General features: G+C 42.2%; 1 protein-coding gene across 6 annotated transcripts in view; it reads left to right on the forward strand.

Annotated features, from left to right (window-relative positions):
- Window positions 1–21,514, forward strand: part of FN1 (fibronectin 1) — a 56,055-nt gene that overhangs the window by 11,293 nt on the left and 23,248 nt on the right. For all 6 annotated transcript variants that reach the window (XM_076342096.1, XM_076342095.1, XM_076342097.1 and 3 more), the window contains exons 10-24: window positions 784–936; window positions 2,827–2,955; window positions 4,579–4,722; window positions 7,137–7,258; window positions 8,458–8,635; window positions 8,761–8,937; window positions 10,527–10,655; window positions 10,770–10,859; window positions 11,410–11,604; window positions 13,021–13,293; window positions 16,528–16,794; window positions 18,363–18,457; window positions 18,812–18,980; window positions 19,286–19,372; window positions 20,133–20,324. In XM_076342096.1, coding sequence (XP_076198211.1) covers window positions 784–936; window positions 2,827–2,955; window positions 4,579–4,722; window positions 7,137–7,258; window positions 8,458–8,635; window positions 8,761–8,937; window positions 10,527–10,655; window positions 10,770–10,859; window positions 11,410–11,604; window positions 13,021–13,293; window positions 16,528–16,794; window positions 18,363–18,457; window positions 18,812–18,980; window positions 19,286–19,372; window positions 20,133–20,324 — 2,400 coding nt within the window. The remainder of the gene's footprint in view (window positions 1–783; window positions 937–2,826; window positions 2,956–4,578; window positions 4,723–7,136; window positions 7,259–8,457; window positions 8,636–8,760; window positions 8,938–10,526; window positions 10,656–10,769; window positions 10,860–11,409; window positions 11,605–13,020; window positions 13,294–16,527; window positions 16,795–18,362; window positions 18,458–18,811; window positions 18,981–19,285; window positions 19,373–20,132; window positions 20,325–21,514) is intronic.

Here is a 21,514-nt window from a genome sequence, read left to right on the forward strand (position 1 = left end):
TTCTGAAGTTTTGTTTTGTCCTTTTTTCCCCACTGATTACTTCTAGCAGAGATGTGGGCAATGCCAGGAGAAGGCAATTTTCGTTATTCCTTTGCTACAAGCTAGTGGTAGGCATGCTTCTCAGCTGGTGCAAACTGGTGTAGATCCATTAGAGAGCATTGGACTGTAGTGCTTTATACCAAGTGAGGTTTTTATCTTTCATCTGCCAAAACTTCTCCCTCATGGCTCATCACTTCATCTTGCCCAATCCGTGGTTAGGAATAAGTCTGTACTTGTAATATCAGTGTGTAACCTTGAAAATGGCAGTAATGTCAAAATCAATATTGTGGTCCATTCCTACAATCCCTGCATGTCTCTATGATGTCAGGAGGGAATGTGACTTACCAATTCTTAAATGAAAGGCCTTTTATAACTAATGGCAATGCAGCATCTGAGCCCTTAAAAAGAGCCTGTGGAACACGCAGGTCTTCAAATGGCTGTGTTCATATAAAGGCATATATGTAACAAGAACTGATTCTTTCACACAGCACCCCTTGGACATTGTACAGAAGCTATTTCTAGTAGCTTTCAAATGAAAATTAAGATAAATGAACCCCTACAAGGGATCTGCACTTAGAGAATGTCATCACCCAGCAAAAATGCTATTCAAAATCAAGTGGGTGCCTAAAGTTGCAGATGCAGAAACTACTACACAGTATGAAGGGGCATTGCAAATGGCCTAAGCCCTCAAGAGCTTGTTAATTCCGGCTACATAAAGTATCTTCTTGCTTTCTTCTCAACCAGCCCATGAAGAAGTCTGCACAACCAACGATGGTGTCATGTACCGTGTCGGGGACCAGTGGGATAAACAACATGACATGGGCCATATGATGAGATGTACTTGTGTAGGAAATGGCCGTGGAGAATGGACTTGCATTGCCTATTCCCAGCTCAGAGGTACTCATTTTCATGTTAATATTACCACTTTAGTCTAAGTATTTAGGGGGTGGGAGAAATTGGTTTTCTTTTCCATCATTGTGAGTTCGAGCCCAGGCTCAAGAACTTTATACTATCAAGCTTTTCTTTGGAGTAGAAAGGGAATCAGAGGGACTATGTGAAGTTGCTGTCTTGTTTACATGCTGCAAAAGTACTATTTCAGCCTTTACAGGCTAGCAAGCAGGGGCAAAACTTTGAGCTTAATCAGGAGGTATCTCTACCTCCTTTTGTCTACATTTAGGATCAGTGCCACTGTGACTTTACAGTGAGCTCAGCAGAGGCACCTCCCCCTCTCAAGAACAGACAAAACTCCAGACTGGTCTGAAGTTTGAATGCAGAGCCGTCCTGTTTTATTGTTCTGCAGTGAAATTTTCAATTTCTCTGTGCTGGATTAGCCCTTTGCTGGCTAATCTATATGAAAAGTTGGCAGGACAGCACTGAGATTACTCTTATTTATTTACTTATTTATGAGTGACCCAAGTGGAGAAGTGCTTAAATAATACCAACAAAAGAAGACTTAAAAGCACAGACATTCGATCATCCTACAGCTAGCTCACAGCATTGGCTTCATGTCTGGAAAAGGCAGGGGGGTTGCTGTCAAGCAGCCAAGAAAGGACTCTTAACACCACTGCTGAAATGGGATATAATTTATAGGGAAAGGCTCACTCAAGGGCTTTGGGAGGGTTTTTTTTTTTAATGCGTTTACTTCAGAACAGTGAGAAATGCACTGCTAAAAGTTCTGGTCTGTGAAACTTCTTTTCCCACATACACAGTTCTCTGCCGTTTCATTCTGGAGTTAAAGTGGTCTTTCTTGATGAGGGGGGTAGAGATACTTTGCTTTTTCAAAAGGCAAAGGTTATCCAAGTAGAACCGTTTAAACGTAGCAGCCAGAGAAGGTCCTTAGCACCCATAGGAGGCTCTGAGCACTGCTTGGTTTATCCTGATGCCATGCCCATGGTGTGGGAAAGTATGATGGAGAATGAAGGCCTGGGATTAACTGAGTCACTTCCCCAAGGACAGATGGTCTGTGATTGACTCCGGAATTGAACTTGGGTCTCTTGGGTTCCAGTTAACAAAACATCATGCTTCTGGGGTGGTTTTCTTGTTTGTTTTGTCTTTCTGTTCCTTGCTGTGATAAGACTGGTGTTGGGAACTCTGGGCCAGATCACAGATTGACACGTTGCCATTGAACCTAATAGACTGATACCATTGTACTTAAGCATGGGATCTGGTTATTGTGTTTTGAGGGAATAGTAGATTAGTAGGTACCAGTAGCATCTTGGATGTGTAATAGATTTGCTCCTGTCTTCAGATTACTACAAAGTGTAGCAGAGATACCCGGCAGAATAACATCATGAGGATGTTTGTACCTCTTCATGGTATCTTTATGAATTTGGATTAGCCCTTTTCTCCTTGTGTAGGTCTAATGATTTCAGACAGTACTCACTGAGGTATTCCAGTCTAGATTTCCTAAGAGGAGGTAGTGATAGAGTTAGTGTGCTATTTTAGATTTTCTTTCACATGTGGAATATGTCACAAGGAAGAACAAGGCAGTTCTGTAGTTTGAGTAATGCATAGTACTTTGGACTGCATCCTACAGACCTCTTTTCTGCAAGTGTTGCTTATTTACACGCTGCTGATAAATGAACTTGGGAGCAGTGGTATGTATGCAGCACTAATCTGTGATGATCACAGATATCAGGAGGGGGCACCCTTTTGCATGAATGGAGCTTGTCATGGCCAGTCTCTGTAAGCTGATCAAGAGGAGGGAACAATGTGCCAAGCAGAAGGATTTTGTCTTAACACTTAGAGGTATTGCCGACAAAAGTGTCTCTGCTCTTTCTCAAACAGACCAGTGCATTGTGGATGGTATCACCTATGATGTGAACCAGACCTTCCACAAGCGTCACGATGAGGGGCACATGCTGAACTGCACATGCTTTGGCCAGGGCCGGGGGAGATGGAAATGCGATCCTGTTGGTAAGTCACCAGCTGTTCCCGCTTGCTAAACACAGGCTGTGGCAGTGTAGGAATTGGTTATGGTATGGTGAAACTCGTGTGTGAATTTGGACCCAGTCTTTGCCCACTTTCTGCCCTGAATTGCACAACTGCAAAAGTAGAAGTAACGCTGGACTTGCTGGAGGGTAAGTGAAAGGGGATTCCTAATTTTAAGGAGATAAGCTTGGGTTATCACACATGCCACAGAAGAAGTTGATGATGATGCAGTAGTAATGGTTGTGGCAATGTACCTCTTAAAATGTAGCAGGTTGTGGTAAGAGGGCATAGTATCCCCAGGCTGGGGTGATTTGGCTCAATTCTGGTACCTGAACTGTCAGCCTAGCAGGCAGGACTCTCAGACTGAACGCTGATAATATGCAGCTAGGTACTGATGGTAGGATCAGTTTTCTTTCCTTTCTCTATCCTAAAATCTTTAGGTCTCCTCATTGAACTGAGAAAGGAGCACCAGTGTATATTAACTTACCTTGGACTAAATTGATTTTTTTGGCTGCCCTTTGTTCTGGCAAAGAGAGAAAGCTCAGGATGAGAACATGTGTTAATAGCACTCTGGAGGTTAGCTAAAACCATCATGGTTCTCTGCAGGAATGAGGAGATTTCATCTCTTTTGCCTCCCCCCCTTCCCTAGTGAACCTTGATTGGAAGATAAGACCTGGCTGTTTGGTTTGCAATTACTAAATCCAAGAGAAATTCGAACTATTGCCAAGAAAATCTATTAGAAAGTACTAGTGGTTAAGTTCTGCTTTATTTACAGTAATATCTGTACAGGTTTACTGGAGGAACTTGGATTGTAAAGCTCCTGAAAATTACTACTTTGAAAGAAGGGGAGGGGGGATGATTTCAGCTATCTGTAAAGGTGCAATTGGTTTAATTTTGTTGGCTCTCTCTAAACAAGGCTCTGTTTATCGAAGTCAGCATAATGCTAGTTCTCACTGAAAATTCCCATTGAGCCAGAAACACAGACATAGGTCAGACTAGAAAGTGTACTGAAGTGCTGGTGCTGTGTTGTATTTACACTAGCTAAGCTGATTTCAGGATTTGATCTGTCCTCCTTTGGTTTAAACAATGGTAAATCTGAAAAAGACTCTGCTGAAAATTAATGGGTCACTTCGGACTTATAAAGTATAACTCAATTCTGCTGAAGCCAGTAGGAATTTTGCCATTGATTTCCTCGAGAGCAGCATGCTTTAGCTTTGGATGAGAGATGAACTTAGTTGACTGGAGCAGAATTGGGCTCCATAATAGATAGTTCAAAATAAATCCTTTCTTGAAGGAACACCCCATTGACTTCAGTGGGAAGCTTTCCAGGTGGACGGCCTGTACTTAACAGTATCTTAAGAAATGCATCACAGCTGAATTAGTCCCCTAGTATCTAACTTAACACGTGCAGTGATATATCAAGAACTTTGAGTTGAGATTCAATTTCTGTTGCCACTCTTTATGTAACTATATTTGCAAATAAACATTGGTGTTACATTTCTTTGTGTAAAAGTCTCTTGTGACTTACTCTTCTGTGTTCGGCATAGATTTTTTTTCACTATAGTTTCAGTAACATGCAGTGGTTAACTGTCTCTTTTGTGCCTTTAGATCAGTGCCAGGATTCAGAAACCCGTACCTTTTACCAAATTGGAGATTCGTGGGAGAAGTACGTCCACGGTGTCAGATACCAGTGCTATTGCTATGGTCGTGGTATTGGAGAATGGCATTGCCAGCCTCTGCAGACCTATCCTGGTAAGAAACACAACAGATAACTAACTCATCTGCTGAGTAAGACATGAGGAAAGCAATCTTTCTACCCCTCACCTGTGCAGATTTCTTTACATTATTCCTTTTGGTTTCCTTTTTAAACAGAACCATTTCCCCCTACACCCTTGGCAGACACAAACAGGTGTCATGATTATAAAGAGGGGGCCAGGCTGTTATCAGCTATTCCTGAGGCCAGGGTTAGTTTAGAGAATGACTATCAGTTCACACAACAACCTGGGTTTACATTGCCTCTTGGTATTTAGTGATATCACACCTGCAACCTTCAGTTTCTATTGCTTAAAACTCTTACATGTGTAGTCTTTCCTTTTCCACTCACTACAGAAGCAAAATCCACCACAAAATTAAGCACTTTTCCTCATCAGTGCTCTGAAGAAATTAAATATTTGAACTTTTGTTTGCTCAGTCAGTTCCAGGAAACCTTTATAGGGATAGGCAATGCCTGTTTGTTGGCTTGTTCTGTTTCGGTTCCCTGAACAGAACATGATGAGGGGAACAACTCTACTTTCTTGTTTAAGGTTCCAACTACCACTGTCTGAATCTGAATGAGATGAAATCTTAAGACTGTGTTGTGGCTTCCCTGTTGGGAGGAGAAGACTATGCTCAAGTCATCAGTTCCCCAACCCATCTCTGAGCATAAATATGGAGGAACTGCATAAAGATTGGATTTGGCAGCTTCAATGCTGAGTTGATTCTCTGCTTTTATATTAAGATAGGTTAAGAAGTGTCTGTCCACTTAGTAGCTGCAATGTATTTATCCCCTTAGTGCCCTGCAAGGTAAGAAAGGGAATGTGAGGCTCATTCAGAAAGAGGGTTTTAATATAGGTGACTCTGCTGTAGAAGGGGACTAGCCCCTTTTGAAGTCCGTTGCAACTAAATGCTTCACATAAATAAGGTGAGTACCTCTTCTCTGTGACTTGCTTCACGTGCATCATATAGAAGGTCTTTGCGACAGCAGCCTATTGAACCTGGCCTATACCCAGCAGTGTTGTCAATGAACAGACTGCGTTTCTATTCATGGCCATACAGCTAGTGAGCCTGAGACAAGGCAATAGGACACTTGGCAGACAGAACTAGGGACTACCTTTCTTTGGGGCAGCAAACTAAGGAGGGCAAGAATATGAAGCAGGCCTTCTTTGGACTTTTTTTTCCCCTGAGTTTCTTACTGGGGCTTGCTGAGATTCATTGACTCCTGTCAGACTGCTTAAACAAACATCTCTCTGAGCTATGTGAAATATGCATGCCTCCAGACTGGAGACCAGGGCGCTGGGCTGCTTTAGACACAAGAGTGACTGAAAATGTGTAAATAAACCAAATCTAATGTTTCTGAATGTAGGTTTGGGGTTAGGTGAGCTTTGAAATTTTCTGCCTGTGGGCACAGGTTTGTTTGCCTGGAAGTCCCGTTAAATATGGAGCAGGTATATATGTTACAAGTTGTCCAAATAAATTATAATTAGAAATGTTGGGAGTGGAGGGAGGGTGAAGGTATTTAATAGCTAAAACAAGACACTTCCCTGCAGATTCCAGGCTGCTCTTTGCCGGGATTTTCTGAGAACTAACATGAGCATGGTGCTGCTGAGTGTTCAGTGAAACCTCCTCAGCAGGACTGGGAGGGACTGAAAGGAGAACCATAGGATCATAATACTTCCCTTCTCGATTAGAGGGCTTTGTGGAGAAAATACACCTGAGCCTGATCTAGCTAAATGCAATTGTTAGTCTTAAGCATTAGAGCACTGCTGAACTTGTATTTTCATGAGTTTATGGGCCTGATTTGTCTCAAGACTTCCACCAGCCCTTCTGGTGTGGTTTGTGTGTGAAAGATGTGCCTCGCTGCCTGTGGAGTGCTCCACAGAGTCATGAAAATTCAGTGTTTCAAATCAACTGATGAAGAAATTTAGTAAATAGTAAAAGATTAGTGTCTCTTTGCAGGGTGTATTCAATATCAGATCAGGAATTTGCCCTCACCATGCCACAAGATAAGACCTGGATTGGGCAGACATGTCTCACCTGTTTCCCTGCTCCCAGTGCAGAAGATATTAATTGATGAAAGCAGTTTGCTGCTGAGAAGCTCCCTCTCTTTGAACAATATAACTTTGCTTTGCAGACTTTTTCTATACTAGGCTGCTCTGTTTTTCTATTTCATTGATAACTCACAGGAAATTAACCCAAACGGCACATGTTAGCTCCCCCACAGAATACATTCTAATTCATCAGTTTTCTAAGGAGCAATGAAACATTACAGATAGAAAGACAATATGACTTATTTCCTATGTATAGAAATAGTATTTGAGCCACACAACTTTCTTGCTTTTTGATGACTCCACAACAAAGGCAGAAGAAAAGCATCCCCAGTATGTAAAAAATGGCAATTCTTTTTTCAGGGTCAACTGGGCCTGTTCAGGTGATCATCACAGAGAGTACAAATCAGCCAAACTCCCACCCCATCCAGTGGAATGCTCCTGAACGATCTCACATCACCAAGTACATTTTGCGCTGGAGACCGGTGAGTGCCACATTCATCATCATTCATTCATCAAAAATATTTTATTTAGTTTTTTCTGTATCTGAAAGAAGTGCCAGACACAATTTCAGCAAACTTTAGTTGCTAATTCAGTTAGTCAACAGTTACTCTGAGGATCAAAGACAACCAGTGCTGTATAAACATTTGATGTTTTCCTGCCCAAACTTTACTGGTCACTGTGTTCATGAAGTATCTTATTAACCAAAGCACTAGCACAGTAAGCAGACAAGTTTATATCCTTCTTCACTTTAAGTAATGTAAATCCTTGTGGAAGCTTCCTCCTCCTAAGAAACATTGGTTTAGTACCATGTGCATATCCAGAGACAACTGGGATAGATTTTATCCTATTAATGAGGAGGTAGAAATGAATAGGATATGAAGATATAAACAGCTAGCATAGGATTAAATAAACAGTCACCTCCTATCTTCTGTAAAGTCTAAACCAAAGCTCGTTAACCACTGCTTGTTGGCTCCTTTATATTTGAGGAATGATTCGTTTTAACCAACGTAGATGAGTTGTGTTACAGTTCCCCTGAGTACAGCTTCACGAAAGACCACTTAATGATTAAGAACATTAGTACCTTGATGCTGCCTGTTATTAAGAGAACAATAAAGGCCCTGATCCAAAGCCATTAAAGGCACTCAAGTCTTTTTACTGACTTCAGTGTATCTTGGATCAAGGCCTGAATGAAATGGACTTTAAAGCACTGGAGTACAAACCTCAGAGGATGGAGCATTATTTTAGAGCTTCCCATAGAGTTCAAACACAGGATAGAAGAGAAGCACTTTTCTGTATATTGTTTTCAGATGATGGCTTAGAGTGTTATTGTGAACAGCCTTCAAATATGCATTTTCCGCCATTCCTTCATGCATTTTTGATAAAGGAATGAGTTTAGTGTATATATTACAAATAATGCTCCTTTTAAAGGGAAAAGTTCAAAGCTAGATTGTTTTTCAATTTATCCCAGTAAAACTTAATCACCCAAAATGTCATTAACCCTGCTTCCTGGCATTCCTTTCTCATCTCCTTTGACTTGACTCTGTCTTTGCATTAGCCATTCGAGTCACACCTGTGTTTGAATATCACAGTGCTTGGTAATTGTGTAGCAGGTTAGGTCACTAGATACCTCTGCCGGCAGGCTAGGGAGTCTCTCACTATTTGGGTGTCCTTGTTCTTGCAGAAAAACTCTGGAAGGCAGTGGAAGGAAGCCACCATCCCTGGCTACCAGAACTCCTACACCATCTCAGGCCTGAAGCCTGGTGTGATATATGAAGGACAGCTCATCAGTGTTCAGCGATATGGCCACAAAGAAGTCACCCGCTTTGATTTTACCACAACCAGCACCACAGCAGTGACAAGTAAGTTGAACCAGCAGGGCATCCAGAAAAACCTAATCTCCTTCACCTAAGTCTTTGTTTCGTGCATCCCAGTTAACACAAAAGTAGCGATGGTTAATTAAACCTCTCTTTCTTCTCTCTTGTAGGCAACACTGTTTCAGGAGAGACAACTCTTCTTCCTCCCATGGTTGCTACTTCAGAGTCAGTCACTGAAATCACAGCCAACAGCTTTGTTGTCTCCTGGGTTTCTGCTTCTGACACAGTTTCTGGATTCCGTGTTGAGTATGAGCTGAGCGAGGAGGGCGATGAGCCACAGTATCTTGGTGAGACAATATTTAAGTCTACTAGACCGAAGCATTGTTAACAGTACATCGCTGTTTTCTGTGACAATCAGTATAGCTAGTGTAAATAGTGAGGATCTCACTATCTTTCAGTATGATTCAAGTAGGATATAAGAGTGGCAGGACTAGCTCAGATTAAAAGCTCACTTAGTTCATTGTCCTTTCTCCATCAATGGCCATAAGTTCATGTCCAAGGAAGAGTATGAGAACAAGGCAAGTATATAGCAATACCCCCTCAGAATACTGTCCCAGGATCCTGCAGAGGAAGACTCCCTGAGCCAGGGGTGGTGGATTTGTAATAACTGTGGGTAGATATATTTATTCTTTTCAGCTCCATGAATTTGTCTGGTCTTTTTTTTCCTTTTGAAATCATGTAAATTTACTAGCTTCCACAGCATCCTGAAGTGAGCAGCAGTGCAGAGGAGAGGACAACCAAATCTATTTTTTGAACCTGCCACCTGGCTAATTTCCTTCGCTATACCTTTGTCCTTCCATCAGAATGGACACAGAGAAATATTTCGCAAATGCCCTCTCTTGGCTACTTGTCATCTCATGGATGTCTGTTCCAGTCCACTCTGTCAGTTGTTTTGTTTGGATCAGATCTTATTCATCTTTGATAATGTGACAGCTTAGCTAAGCCAGGAAGCTGGTTAAAGGCACTGGACTCAGACCTAGGAATTGAACCCACTTTCCAACATCTACTGTAGAGCCTGTGTTACCACACATAATTCCGTCTTAACTTCTTTTTCCTAATTTTCTGTCTTAACAATGGTAATAGCAATATCTCACAAGGATTTGAGGTTATAATAGCTATTCAGACATGAGTATGATAGAAGAACAACATGAGAAAAAGAACAGTAATCCTCTGACCTAATAGTTCTCCCTGGAACAGGACTGCCAGCACTATCACCACCTTTCTTGTCTGCGCACTGGCTGCTCAGACAGCTGAGCTGTGTTGTGAAGCAGCTCCTGAGCTCATCTGTCTACAGACAGAGGTTTACAGGCAAATTGAAATGCAATTTCCAGTTTCCCTTAAGATGCTTGGCTTCAGTCTGGCCAGTAAGGAGCTGCTTCATGGGGAATTTCCTACATCTGGCATGTAGGTGGACACCTGGGAGAAGGGATGGGGGAGAGAAGTTCATCAGCCGTCATAATGTCATTCTTCTCCACTCATGAGTCAGTCTTTCCACATAACCTATTCATGTGAAAATTTTTCCATATATTTCTGTATTGAAAATATAACAGTCAGGGTATGGAATGAGTACTCGGGTAGCTGAGATGGCTAAATGCCAGCAGTGTGCAGGAGGCTGCTGCTCCAGTTGCCCTGCCATATCACACATCAAGCCTTGCTGTCCTAGTTGTTGTCTGCTTGCTGAGTGTGGAGACCTGTCCCAACTCTCCACACGACTTTTCTGATGTGCACTAAAGACACAGTGCAGAACAATTGCTGTTTTATTGCAGGAAGACTGTGATTCAGCCCAGATTAGAACAGAGGTCTTAATTATTTCATTTGGAGAGAAAGCAAGAAGATAGAATTGCTAAGGCATTTTTTTCTTTCCTGCCTTCCTTAGATCTTCCAAGCACAGCCACTTCTGTCAACATCCCTGACTTGCTTCCTGGTCGCAAGTATATTGTTAATGTCTATCAGATCTCTGAAGAAGGAGAGCAGAATCTGATCCTGTCTACTTCACAGACTACAGGTATGTGTGGGTGGGTGTTGCTGCACTTTGAAAGCTGTTTTTATTGTTTGCTCAATAAATTTTTACCTCTTATCCTCACGCTTGCTGTCCTTCTCTGTTTATTCCCTTAAACAGCTCCTGATGCACCTCCCGATCACACTGTGGAAAGTGTAGATGACACATCAATTGTCATTAGCTGGAGTAGACCACAGGCTCCAATCACAGGTTTGTCTAATTGGAGTGCACCTATTTTGCACTATTGGTAGAATCTGAAATCTAGGTAAAAAAGAAAATGAAGTATAGCTCTGGGACAGAGGGCTAGTGCATAATTCTGCTCGGTCTGAGAGACCAGCTGGAAAGCACATGGGTAGTTCAGCATTTGCTTGGTTTCACTGTCTGAATCAAGGAATTCAGGAGGCTGGATGCAAAACAATTCCTTCTGGATTTGGTTAAATAAAAACAAGCCCCATAACCTTCTCTTTGTATCTGTCATCCAGACCATCCCATAACAAGCATGAGAACTGTATAGACCCTAAATCCACATGTCAAAGCTCAGAAATATTCTAATCCAGGTCAGGTTGTGCTTTGTAAGGCATTATGAGTGCGCAATGTGTAGATGGGATGTGAGCAAAGGCAAGCCACGGATCCTACTGAAGTTCAGGACTATTTTTATGAAACCTCAGTAGGGAGATCAGTTTAGTTCTCATTTCTAGCATTCCTTGTGCTGGCTTACTGATTGTGGCTAAGGACTATATATATATGTCTCTTGCTTTAGGCTACAGAATTATCTACACACCCTCCGTGGAAGGCAGCAGCACAGAGCTCAACCTGCCTGACACTGCAACCTCTGTAACACTTAGTGACTTGATGCCAGGTGTTCAGTACAACATCAGCATCTACGCAGTGGAAGAAAATCAGGAGAGTACTCCTATCTTCATCCAACAGGAAACCACAGGTGTCCCACGCACAGGTAATGGTCAGCATGTTCTGGATATCAGTCACTGAGTTTTCTTTTAGTACATAGAGCCAAATGACAATGCAGGCTCACAATTGCTCTAGCTAAATGAATCCTTAAATGGACTCAATTCTGATTTTTGTCATCGTTGTTGTGGTTTTTAATTGTAAATGTCACTGGTATTGAAGTTCTATAGTAAAGTCACACTCACTTACGAGTTGACACAGTCAAGCCACTGCTCTGCATGAACAGGGGTGTAATTCCTAGGGATCAGACTACAGGCAAGTCAAAAGGTTGGTCTTGCATTGTGTCTATGGAAAAGAGAGATCAGAGTTTCCTAAGCTGTCTTAAGGGGATTCTGCTAAGAGATCTTCTGAAGAGCCTGGTAAATCATTTTGCCTCAGTGCTTGGCCTGCAGATGTTTAAGGTTATGTACTCAGACACCACAACACAATCCAAATTGTTCACCTGACTTCTCCCTCTCCCTTCCAGTCCTAACCATTATTTTCCATTGCAGTCAGTGGGGATGGGAGACTGCTCAGCATTGACTGATGTGCCAAAATAACACCATATGATCTAAACTTGAGGCACCCACAATTTGAAAAACTGCTGGTTTTGGGGTTCTTAAAGTATCCAGTTGGGCTGAATAGCCAAACCAAAAGAAAGGATAGTGAAAGAATTGGGATCTGATGTGGTAACAGTGGAATTTGATGGTCTTGCAAGTTGGAAGCACGTATTTGCAAATGGGAATTTACCAGGAATGAACTCAGCTCAATGATTTTATAGTTTGGCATCTGTATCTTCCAAAAATGTGCACTGGTTAACCTTAGGGCAGTATCAATCCTAATCTGAAGAAACTTAATTTGAACATAGGAATTCAAGGGTGCAGTACTGTAGACCAACACAGAGGGAACTGGATTTTGTCTTTTGACTACAGTAAGGCCAGATCAGCCCCTGCACTTGTTTAATTATAAAAGATGGATTTTAAGTTAATTATAGACATTCAGAACATGCCATGGGTTTTGAAAACCCTCTCAATTTTAAAAAGAGGCTCTTGTTTCCAACCCCTGGAGTATTTTTTTTTTTTTTCCCCCCAAGCTTTTGGTTCTGCATATACTTGAAGTTCTGTAGCATATTACATCTGGTCTTTCAGTTCTCTTTCTGTGACAGCAAGATACCTTCTATGACTGAAGGCATAAAATACTTAAAACTATGTAGTGACATTTTGAACTGTAGTCTGCTTGAATATTGTCTGGGAATGTGTGTATACATGTTTACAGTAAGGTTACCATGATATTTTTAATTTGGTAAATATTCTTGAGCTATCCATTGTTCAATCAAAATCCACTTTTTTCTTCCATGTAAACCTATAGCTTCTCCTGCCAATTGCTAAGGACTCCCTCTAACACCGTTCTGTCGCTCTGCTTTCAGATGAAGTTCCTTCACCCAAAGATCTGCAGTTTGTGGAGGTTTCTGATATCAAGATCACCATCATGTGGACCCCACCACAGAGCCAAGTGTCTGGCTATCGAGTGGAAGTGATCCCTGTCAATCGCCCTGGCCAACATGGCCAGAGACTGCCTATAACTAGGAGCTCTTTTGCTGAAGTTGTTGACCTGCTCCCAGGAACAACCTATCTCTTTAAGATCTTTGCTGTGAGCCATGGCAGGGAGAGCAAACCTTTGACTGGAGAGCAAACCACCAGTAAGTGTCTTTCCTTCATGCTTTTTTCAACCTTTTGAAATGCATATTTCTCTGTTGCTTAGAGAAACGTATAAACAGAGCACTTAAAGTGCCACAGTTACAGCCCAGGAGGTATCCCATAACTAGGATGACAGGGCTGGCAATTCATTCACTCGAACAATGATCTCTTCAGCAGATTTATCCTCCTCCAGGGCTTTCCAATGGGAGTTTAACTCATGGCACTTTAAAACAATTTCATATGGCTGGAATTCAACTTTTTTATTACTGACTGAGAATTGATGGGCCCTGCAGTTCTCTTACAGCACAGATCGCAGCCTGTGATTTTTTTTTTTTTTTTGAGGATACCTTAGGGCAAATTTCAGCATGACTTAGGAGCCTTGCTGAGATTGTTCTGAAAATCCCTATCTCCTTTCTGACAGCTACATACCTATTTGGCTCCACTGTCAGCAGTAGGAGTTCTGCATGCACATGTAAGGACAGGCCTTGTCGTTAAAAGGATTGCATTTCAGCTTTGCCAGGTCAGGCCTGGCTTTCCACAGGCTGTCTCACCACCCCAGAAATTTCACTGTCATCTCAGTGAAACCTCGGGAGCTAGTTTGCAGTGACCTCAATGGACTGTTGACAAGAGCCATAGGGAGCATATATTTTTCAGAAAGGGTCGTGTGGGATCTCTCAGAACCCGATTGCTAATGATCTAGTGGCAGTGCAACACATCACCAGTGTGAGGCAAGATGACAAGCAAAGTACACATTCTGTCAGGCATTGCTTTTTGCTTTGCAGAAGTGCAGAGAAGAGAGGAGCAGTGGCTGGGCAAGATGTAGGCTTTCAGATGGAAGAGGAGGAGTTTAGCATGGGTTCGAGTGGTTATCTCCATTTTTGATCCCAGAGAAGCAAATCAGACAGAACCTGGGATGTGGTTCATTTGAACAGATCCTGTTTATTGGGCAATAGAAGGGTGACTGTGTTTGTGGTGTTCTTTGACTGGGTCACATTATTCAAAGGACCAAAATTCAGCTATGCACATCTGCTGCTGTTCTGATACTCTTCAGTAAATGAGAGCAACTTTTGAGAATCCAGCCCAACTCTTACAAAGATGAGAGGAAAGGAAAGGAAATGGGATAATCTGTGAATATAGCCATGCTGTTTGAGAAAATAGTACTTATTTAACATCTATAAAGTTAGGAGCCATGAATAGTGCCTCTCCCTCTTACCATCTTGACTATCCAGGGAGAACGGGATCCTTATGTTTGTCCTTTGACATAGGTATCTGATTTGAGTGTAACATAGATCATGTGAACACCCTCTTTCAAGTGAGGCTTTCAAAAGCAAGGATGCGACTTAGGAGTCTGAACTCTCTTGGAAGCATTTAGAGCACGGGCTCAGTTCCCAGTTAGATCTGTAATTTTTTGTGGCGGTTTTCAGAAGCCTTGGCTGGGTGTAGAGCCCCTCTGAAAGTCCACACACAGAAGTGGACATCGGAGCATAGACATTTGATTCAGACAGCACAGGGCTAGTTACAAATGTCTGGAATCATTTTCCATAGGCTATGATCATCCGCTTAACTGCTTTGCCTAAGCCACGTTTCAGAAAGTATTCACATAAATTGCATCCTGTAATCGAAAGTCCTGGGAAACAGAAATCATTCAGAGTTCCCAAGGAAAACCCTGCAGCAAAAGTCTCTTCCCACGGTGTAAATGTTATTCTCTTTTTGGCCTTCTGTTAAAAAGCAGTCTACAAATAAACTCTGAGTGTGTGTGTGGCTTTTTAATCTTCCCCTTTTTCCTTTAGTATGGGGAGAGGAAGTGATAAAAACCTAAAAGAGCTGGCAAATTAAATTGTGCAGAAAGGAACTGACTGTAGGCTACAAATCAGAGGAAGATACAATCCTTGTCAGATGAGACTTAGCACAGATTAAGTACCAAGAAAAGATAAAGCTGACTCTCAGCCCATGGGTTGGAGATGGGCCTAAGGAGGGTCACACTCATCCTTTGTCTTTTGGATCTCCCCCATCTTTGTAAGTAGTGGAAAAAGGAAGTCTTTGCTTCCTTTTCTCTCCTTCCTCAAAAAGGGAGAAAACAATTGGGGAGAAAAGAAAAAGGACAAAAACTGTTTTCCAGTGAGTCACTGGGAGAGTGATGAAAACATTAACTTTTATCACAAAAATGTTATTTACTTGGGGAGAAAAAAGCATTTGCCATCAAAAAAGAACATTGCTGGAACCTATCCTCACTGCTCTTAATTTCAACATATAATTGGGCCCTAGAAAAGGTGGGGAAACTTGCCATGTAGACACTATAAACTCTTCACTGCAGCCAGTGCTACCCTGCCTGCTGTGGGGGCAAATCGCTTAAGTGTTGTTCCCCCCTCTGAGCCTCATCTTGTCTCAGGCAAAGGTAGTGACATCTCTGCCATTCATCGGACTCCAGTGCAGTGCTGAAGAAGCTGTGTTGCTTCAGCCTCTTGTTTATGTAGTTTTCTGGGTTATCAGTTTCAGCAGCTTCCCAGAGGTAGTGATAAAAAGGGAAGGAAGCCTGATAAGAGCTGTTGCATGAGTCCCATGGGAGGGATGAGCATGCTTAGAATTGTTGTATAGTCAGTTCCACGGTGTGATTATTTTTAAGTAGATCTAGGAACTGGTTTTCTGCAGAAAGTCACTGACTGTTATTTATTTTTACATTAAAATGACAAAGTGGGGGTGTTTTGTTTTGGGAAGGGATTTTGAGAGGGCAGGGAGTAGGACTGAGCAAAGATTTAAAAGAATAAATCTTTTTAACAAAAAAGGGCTAAAGTTAGGTTTCCGTGCTTATGCTGACAAGTCTAAACTGAGCTGATTTTTAAAGAATGCTCAGTATTCATGAGAAACTATTGAAATTCCTGAGTGCGGTTGGGTTCATCTGTCTTGCCTCAGCCGTTAGCCTGACTTCCCCATGGGATGGCACATACGGCAGCGACCCACATGGGCGCAGCCCAGAACGCGCAGGTCTGCCTGGCCCAGCATATTATCAGATGGCACTGAGGCATGGATATAGTTATTTTACTTATATTTCCAGCTCTCTCATAGTCCCTACCTTCTCTCTTCCGTACTGTTACACTCGTGCCCTAAGTGAGAAATACAGGCTTAACAACCTCATTGTACATCCATGTTTTTTGCATGGTGTTGGACGTGCTTGGAAGTAGGAGTGAAGTAGAGATTCAGCTGGAAAATTGATGCATGTTATGCTTTTTCTTCCCCAGAGCTCGATGCCCCCACCAACCTGAGATTTCTCAATACCACGGAGCATTCAGTGTTAGTGTTGTGGACGCGGCCCCGTGCTGTGATCACAGGATACCGGCTGACTGCAGGTCCCACAAGAGGAGGTCAACCAAGGACCTACAATGTGGGACCTTCTGCCACCAAGTACCTTCTCAGGAACTTGCAGCCTGGCACTGAGTACACCGTGTACCTTGTGGCAGTTAAAGATGACTTGCAAAGCACCAGAGAGACTGGAGTCTTCACAACTTGTAAGTATAATAGGTACATATTCCTCTTCCCTAATGCCCTGGCCCTTCTTCAAAACTTGTGCTGAAAGTGGCTATTGTGAATTGGTTTACAGAAGAAGCCTTTTGAAGTAGCATTCCAGCAGAACTGCTTGAGAAATATTCCTTGTTCTTCTTTCTGAACTATGTGGCAGGAAAAAGAGAGTTATTTGCATCAAAAAGCTTTTAGTAAAATATATTTTAACTTTTTTGGTGATTAAAAACAAAAGGGAAAACTTACTACTGGTACCTCAGTTTTTGTTTAACTGAATGAAAAAGAAATTTAATTTTACTTGATCTTTCCAGTTGTTTGGTTTTGGCATGACAAATCAAGGAAAGCAAACAGCTCCATTAAAATGAGCAACAAATACTTAGTCTGTCATTTGTATAAAGCTGAAGGCAGTCATTTCTTAAGCCCAACCATCCCATCTAAGGCAGCTCAACTGCAGTTACAGAAACTGACACAAACATTGCATTCTATACTTCTTTTTTTTTTTTTAAATTTCAGTCATCTGTACTTGTGCTGCTGGCTTGGAAGAAATATTAAGCAAATTTTGGGAGGAAAGGGAGTTCTGTAAGAACCCACACATGCTTCTAGAAAGAACAAATAGATTCAGTGTTTAAATAATGATGAAGCAGTCATATAAACTAACAAAATTCAAAGCCATCCAAGCCCAGAACCACATCCTCTTTTCAAAAGAGAATGTGGTTTCTTTTAGAACAATGTGAAATTAAAATAAGGGTTCAAACTTTTAATCAGAGTAACACTGTTGACCTTGGCAAGGTGCTTTTTGCTGACAGCCTTATCTATAAATATTTCTCAATTGGGATATGACTGGATATCTTAGATGAATATTGCCTTCAAATTCTGGCTTATCTGAATGAAACCAGTCCAGTTTGAGACTATAGATTAGTAAACCAAGTCTCTTCATTAATAACGAGGTCAATTCAGATAAAACTCCGTGGAGTTATTTGGACTGATTCTGGGGTACACAAAGGCTTTGGCTTCTGTGTGATGCTCCTGACAGATATCAATGAGACCACAGATTCCTCAGATTGACTTTGAGCTCTCTTTAACTCTGCTGACTTTGAAAGAGTTGAAGATGTTGGTGAGGGATAAGATGGTCCTAGCTGGGACAGCTGGATGACAGACAAGGGTGTAGTGTTCTGCTGATTGAATGGTATATGGTGGGTTAAGGAAAAAAAGCTGCTTTTTGAGGAATGCTTTAGGTATCATGCCAAAAACAATATTCCCCAAATTCTTGGGGTTGGATGCACAGAGGACTTACAAGACCCAGTTCAATATTTTTGTTTTCCTCAGGAACAACAAAAACACTGGCTATGATTAGATTAGACCACTTGCATACTATCAACCCCAGCAGCAGACAGAAGTCATCTGTCAGATCCCTCCCAAATCACTGGGTTTTCAAAAGTAATATAGTTCAGCTTCTTATTGCATACCTCTTGCTATTTGGACTGCTATAGGTCTCGTTTTCTAACTGTTTGGTGCCATCACAGCAGCTAGTCTTCAACTCTGTCAATTCACTTCACAGATCAGCCTGTTGGCTCTGTTCCTCCTTTTAACACAGAAGTGACTGAGACTTCTATTGTCATCACCTGGACACCTGCCCCAAGGATTGGTTTCAAGGTAGGGGAAACTGAAGTCCCATGTTTCTTTTTCCTCTTGCGTCATTGTGATAGGGAGGACAGATTAAAGCTGTTTACTATGGTCTGCATTGAAGATAGTAGCACAAAGGAAAGAGGTGCAAGAGACATGCCGCTTAGGGGCAGGTCTAGGGCACAGAGGTCAATGAAAGCATGTCCTCTGGGCTTCAGGTCAAGTTCATCAGTGGGACATCTAAAACACAAGTTACAGGATTAACAGTTGGCGTTTAGCATAAGGGCCCATGATACTCCTGTTGGATGATAAGTCAAGATGCTGATGGTTAGCTGGGATAGGAGTATAGGAGGCTAAAAAGCAAACTTTGCTGCTTCTCTTCAGCTGGGTGTGCGCCCAAGTCAAGGTGGAGAGGCTCCTCGGGAGGTCATCTCTGATTCTGGCAGCATCGTGATATCTGGCCTGACCCCTGGAGTGGAGTACACCTACAGCCTCACAGTCCTGATGGATGGCCAGGAGAGAGAGACTCCAATCATCAGGAGAGTGACTACACGTATGACACACTTGCTTTTCCACAATTGTTCCTTCTTCCACTTGCTTCCCCTGTGCTCCCCAGATCAATGGCTGTCTTCTGGGAGTCAGTTCTAGTCTTTTCCTCCTGTCATGGTCTGGAAGGTGTTTTTCTTTTTGATGCATAGGTGACAGTAGCACTAGCTTATGCAATGTGGGGTCACAACTTCAGGAGAATATTTTTACCTAATTCTGAAGGGTGAGGATATAATGTGGGTAGGAGGGACGCTGAGGGAGCTAGTATGATTCTCAGTGCCATAAATGACCCATTTGTCTGAATGCTTGCAGCATTGTCTCCACCAACCAACCTGCACCTGGAGGCCAATCCTGATACTGGGATCCTGGTAGTCTCTTGGGATAGAAGCACAACTCCAGGTAACTATGGGAACTCACACTATGCTCGAACCTCCTGTTGTATCAGAATGCTAACGTTTGTTCTGCGGTGCCTTGCAGTTCATTAAGGGGACTTTGATAGGAAGCTTGCTGTTGAGTCATTTAAGGAAAAATGTACATATTTCTAGATATATTCAAGGATATAATTCAGTTAAGTATAGGTTGCCATAGGACTCTTCATGATTTACATTCCATGTAAAACGCTATTTTGGAGTATGAATGTGTTTAAATATTTCAGCTGGTTTAGGTATTTGAAGGATTTTTTCAAATATCCCCAGTGGTTTAAAAAAAAGTCCAAGGGAAGGAAAGCAAAATGGAACAAAAAGATTGCTGGCAGTGAAGAATGAGTTCATGTCATTGAGAGTAAGCATGGAAGATCTGAAAGTGTTCAAGATGAACTCTTCTCCAACAATAGCTGATGGGAGCTGTACAATTGAAACAAGGATTGAAAACTTTTGAAAACCCCACTCTCAGTCAGTAGATCTATCTTTTCTTGACGTGTCATGAGATTTTCAGTTTGGTAAGATCTCAAAGGAAACTGAAACTATGCTGTGAGAGGGGCATGGCTACCTCCTGGGACGCTCGTTTCAGGGTGCTTGACAAAGCAACCTCTTGCTTGCTGTGCTGAGGGTGGCAAAATCACTTGTAAAATGTAAAGTGTTTGCTTCAGTTGTTTATACTGAGGCCTGATGTAAATCAATACAGCATGAGATTACTGCATACTTGTACGTCTGTATTTCAGGCATCAGCGGGTACCGAGTGACCACTGCTCCTACCAATGGGCAGCAGGGCTCTACCTTGGAGGAAGTAGTAGGTGCAGACCAGACCACTTGTACCTTTGAAAACCTAAACCCTGGTGTGGAGTACAACGTCAGCGTTTATTCAGTCAAGGACGACCAGGAGAGTATCCCCATCTCTGAAACCATCACACAAGGTAATGAAAGGATGAGCAGCAGTTTTAGCTACTTAAAGTCAAATTGCTGAGCCTGAGAGCTCTACATTGCAGAACTCCTATTAGCCTGATGGCGGAGGGCTTAGGCTTAGAAGCAGAATAGCCACGTGCCAGCATGTGATAGAGCAGTTTTTATACCCGTGTACTACTCTGCATGGGCAGCCTACATTATCTGTCAACAGGGTGGTGGTAAAGAGATGGATCTGTTGTATCACTACACTGAGCTGAAGATCAATGGAGATTCAACTTGGCCCTGCAGTGCCCCAGCATCTGGAGCACAGCTGGTGGGAATGGGAAGTAGGTATGAGTGGGAAGCGAGCGCAGGAGAAATTTTGGCAGCAAGTGGCAGAAGATCACTTCAGCACAATGGAGAGGAAAGCCAAGATTGAAAGGTCCATCACTGTAGCACTTCTGGGACACAAAGTGGTGTGTGCCACCTCACATTACATGTTGACTGCAGAAACTACCTTTGTAGCCACAGTAGCAAAATTAATATGCATCTCCCCAAATGGTTTCATTTCATTTTCCTTTGTGAGGGCTTTGTTTGTTTGTTTTTGTTTCTGCTCAGCCCTGAAATGATGCCAGCTACTGTGTTTGCTTGCTCTTATAACGCTGCTTTAAAATTTCCATGCTTCACTGAAGTGCTGTATGAGCCCTGGGGTGAACTAATGCTGTGATACTGCATAATTAAAGCAGTAATAGCTTTAGCCCTTTACCATCTTCTGGTGGGGGAAAGCTAAGAATGTATGTCTGGCTTTTAGCGCTCTTTAAAGGTGATATGGTACATGCATTCCATGTGGATAAACAATGATTTTACAGACAACTGGCATTTTTTTGCATCTGTTCTGTAAAATAAGTCTTCTCCTCGAAAGACATTAAAATAGAACATAACCACTGTTACCAAAGCCAGTCTTTTGCAATATTACTGTCCCATAATTCCTTTTCAAGCTAACTTGTAATGATCCAACAGAATGGATGCAGAGTCCTGCATCTTTGACTCACCTCCTGGTGTCTGATCCTGAGGGAGGAAGAGCATCCATTAACTCCCACTGATTTCAGGATCACCCTACTAAAGTTACATAGCCAAATCTTGTGGCTTAAATCAATACCAATCTATTGACTTGAGCAGCTGAGGGTTTGGCCGTTGTCAATTAAAGATGCATCTAACATTC

The sequence above is a fragment of the Aptenodytes patagonicus genome, chromosome 6 (assembly GCF_965638725.1).
Source record: "Aptenodytes patagonicus chromosome 6, bAptPat1.pri.cur, whole genome shotgun sequence".
NCBI lineage: Eukaryota > Metazoa > Chordata > Aves > Sphenisciformes > Spheniscidae > Aptenodytes > Aptenodytes patagonicus.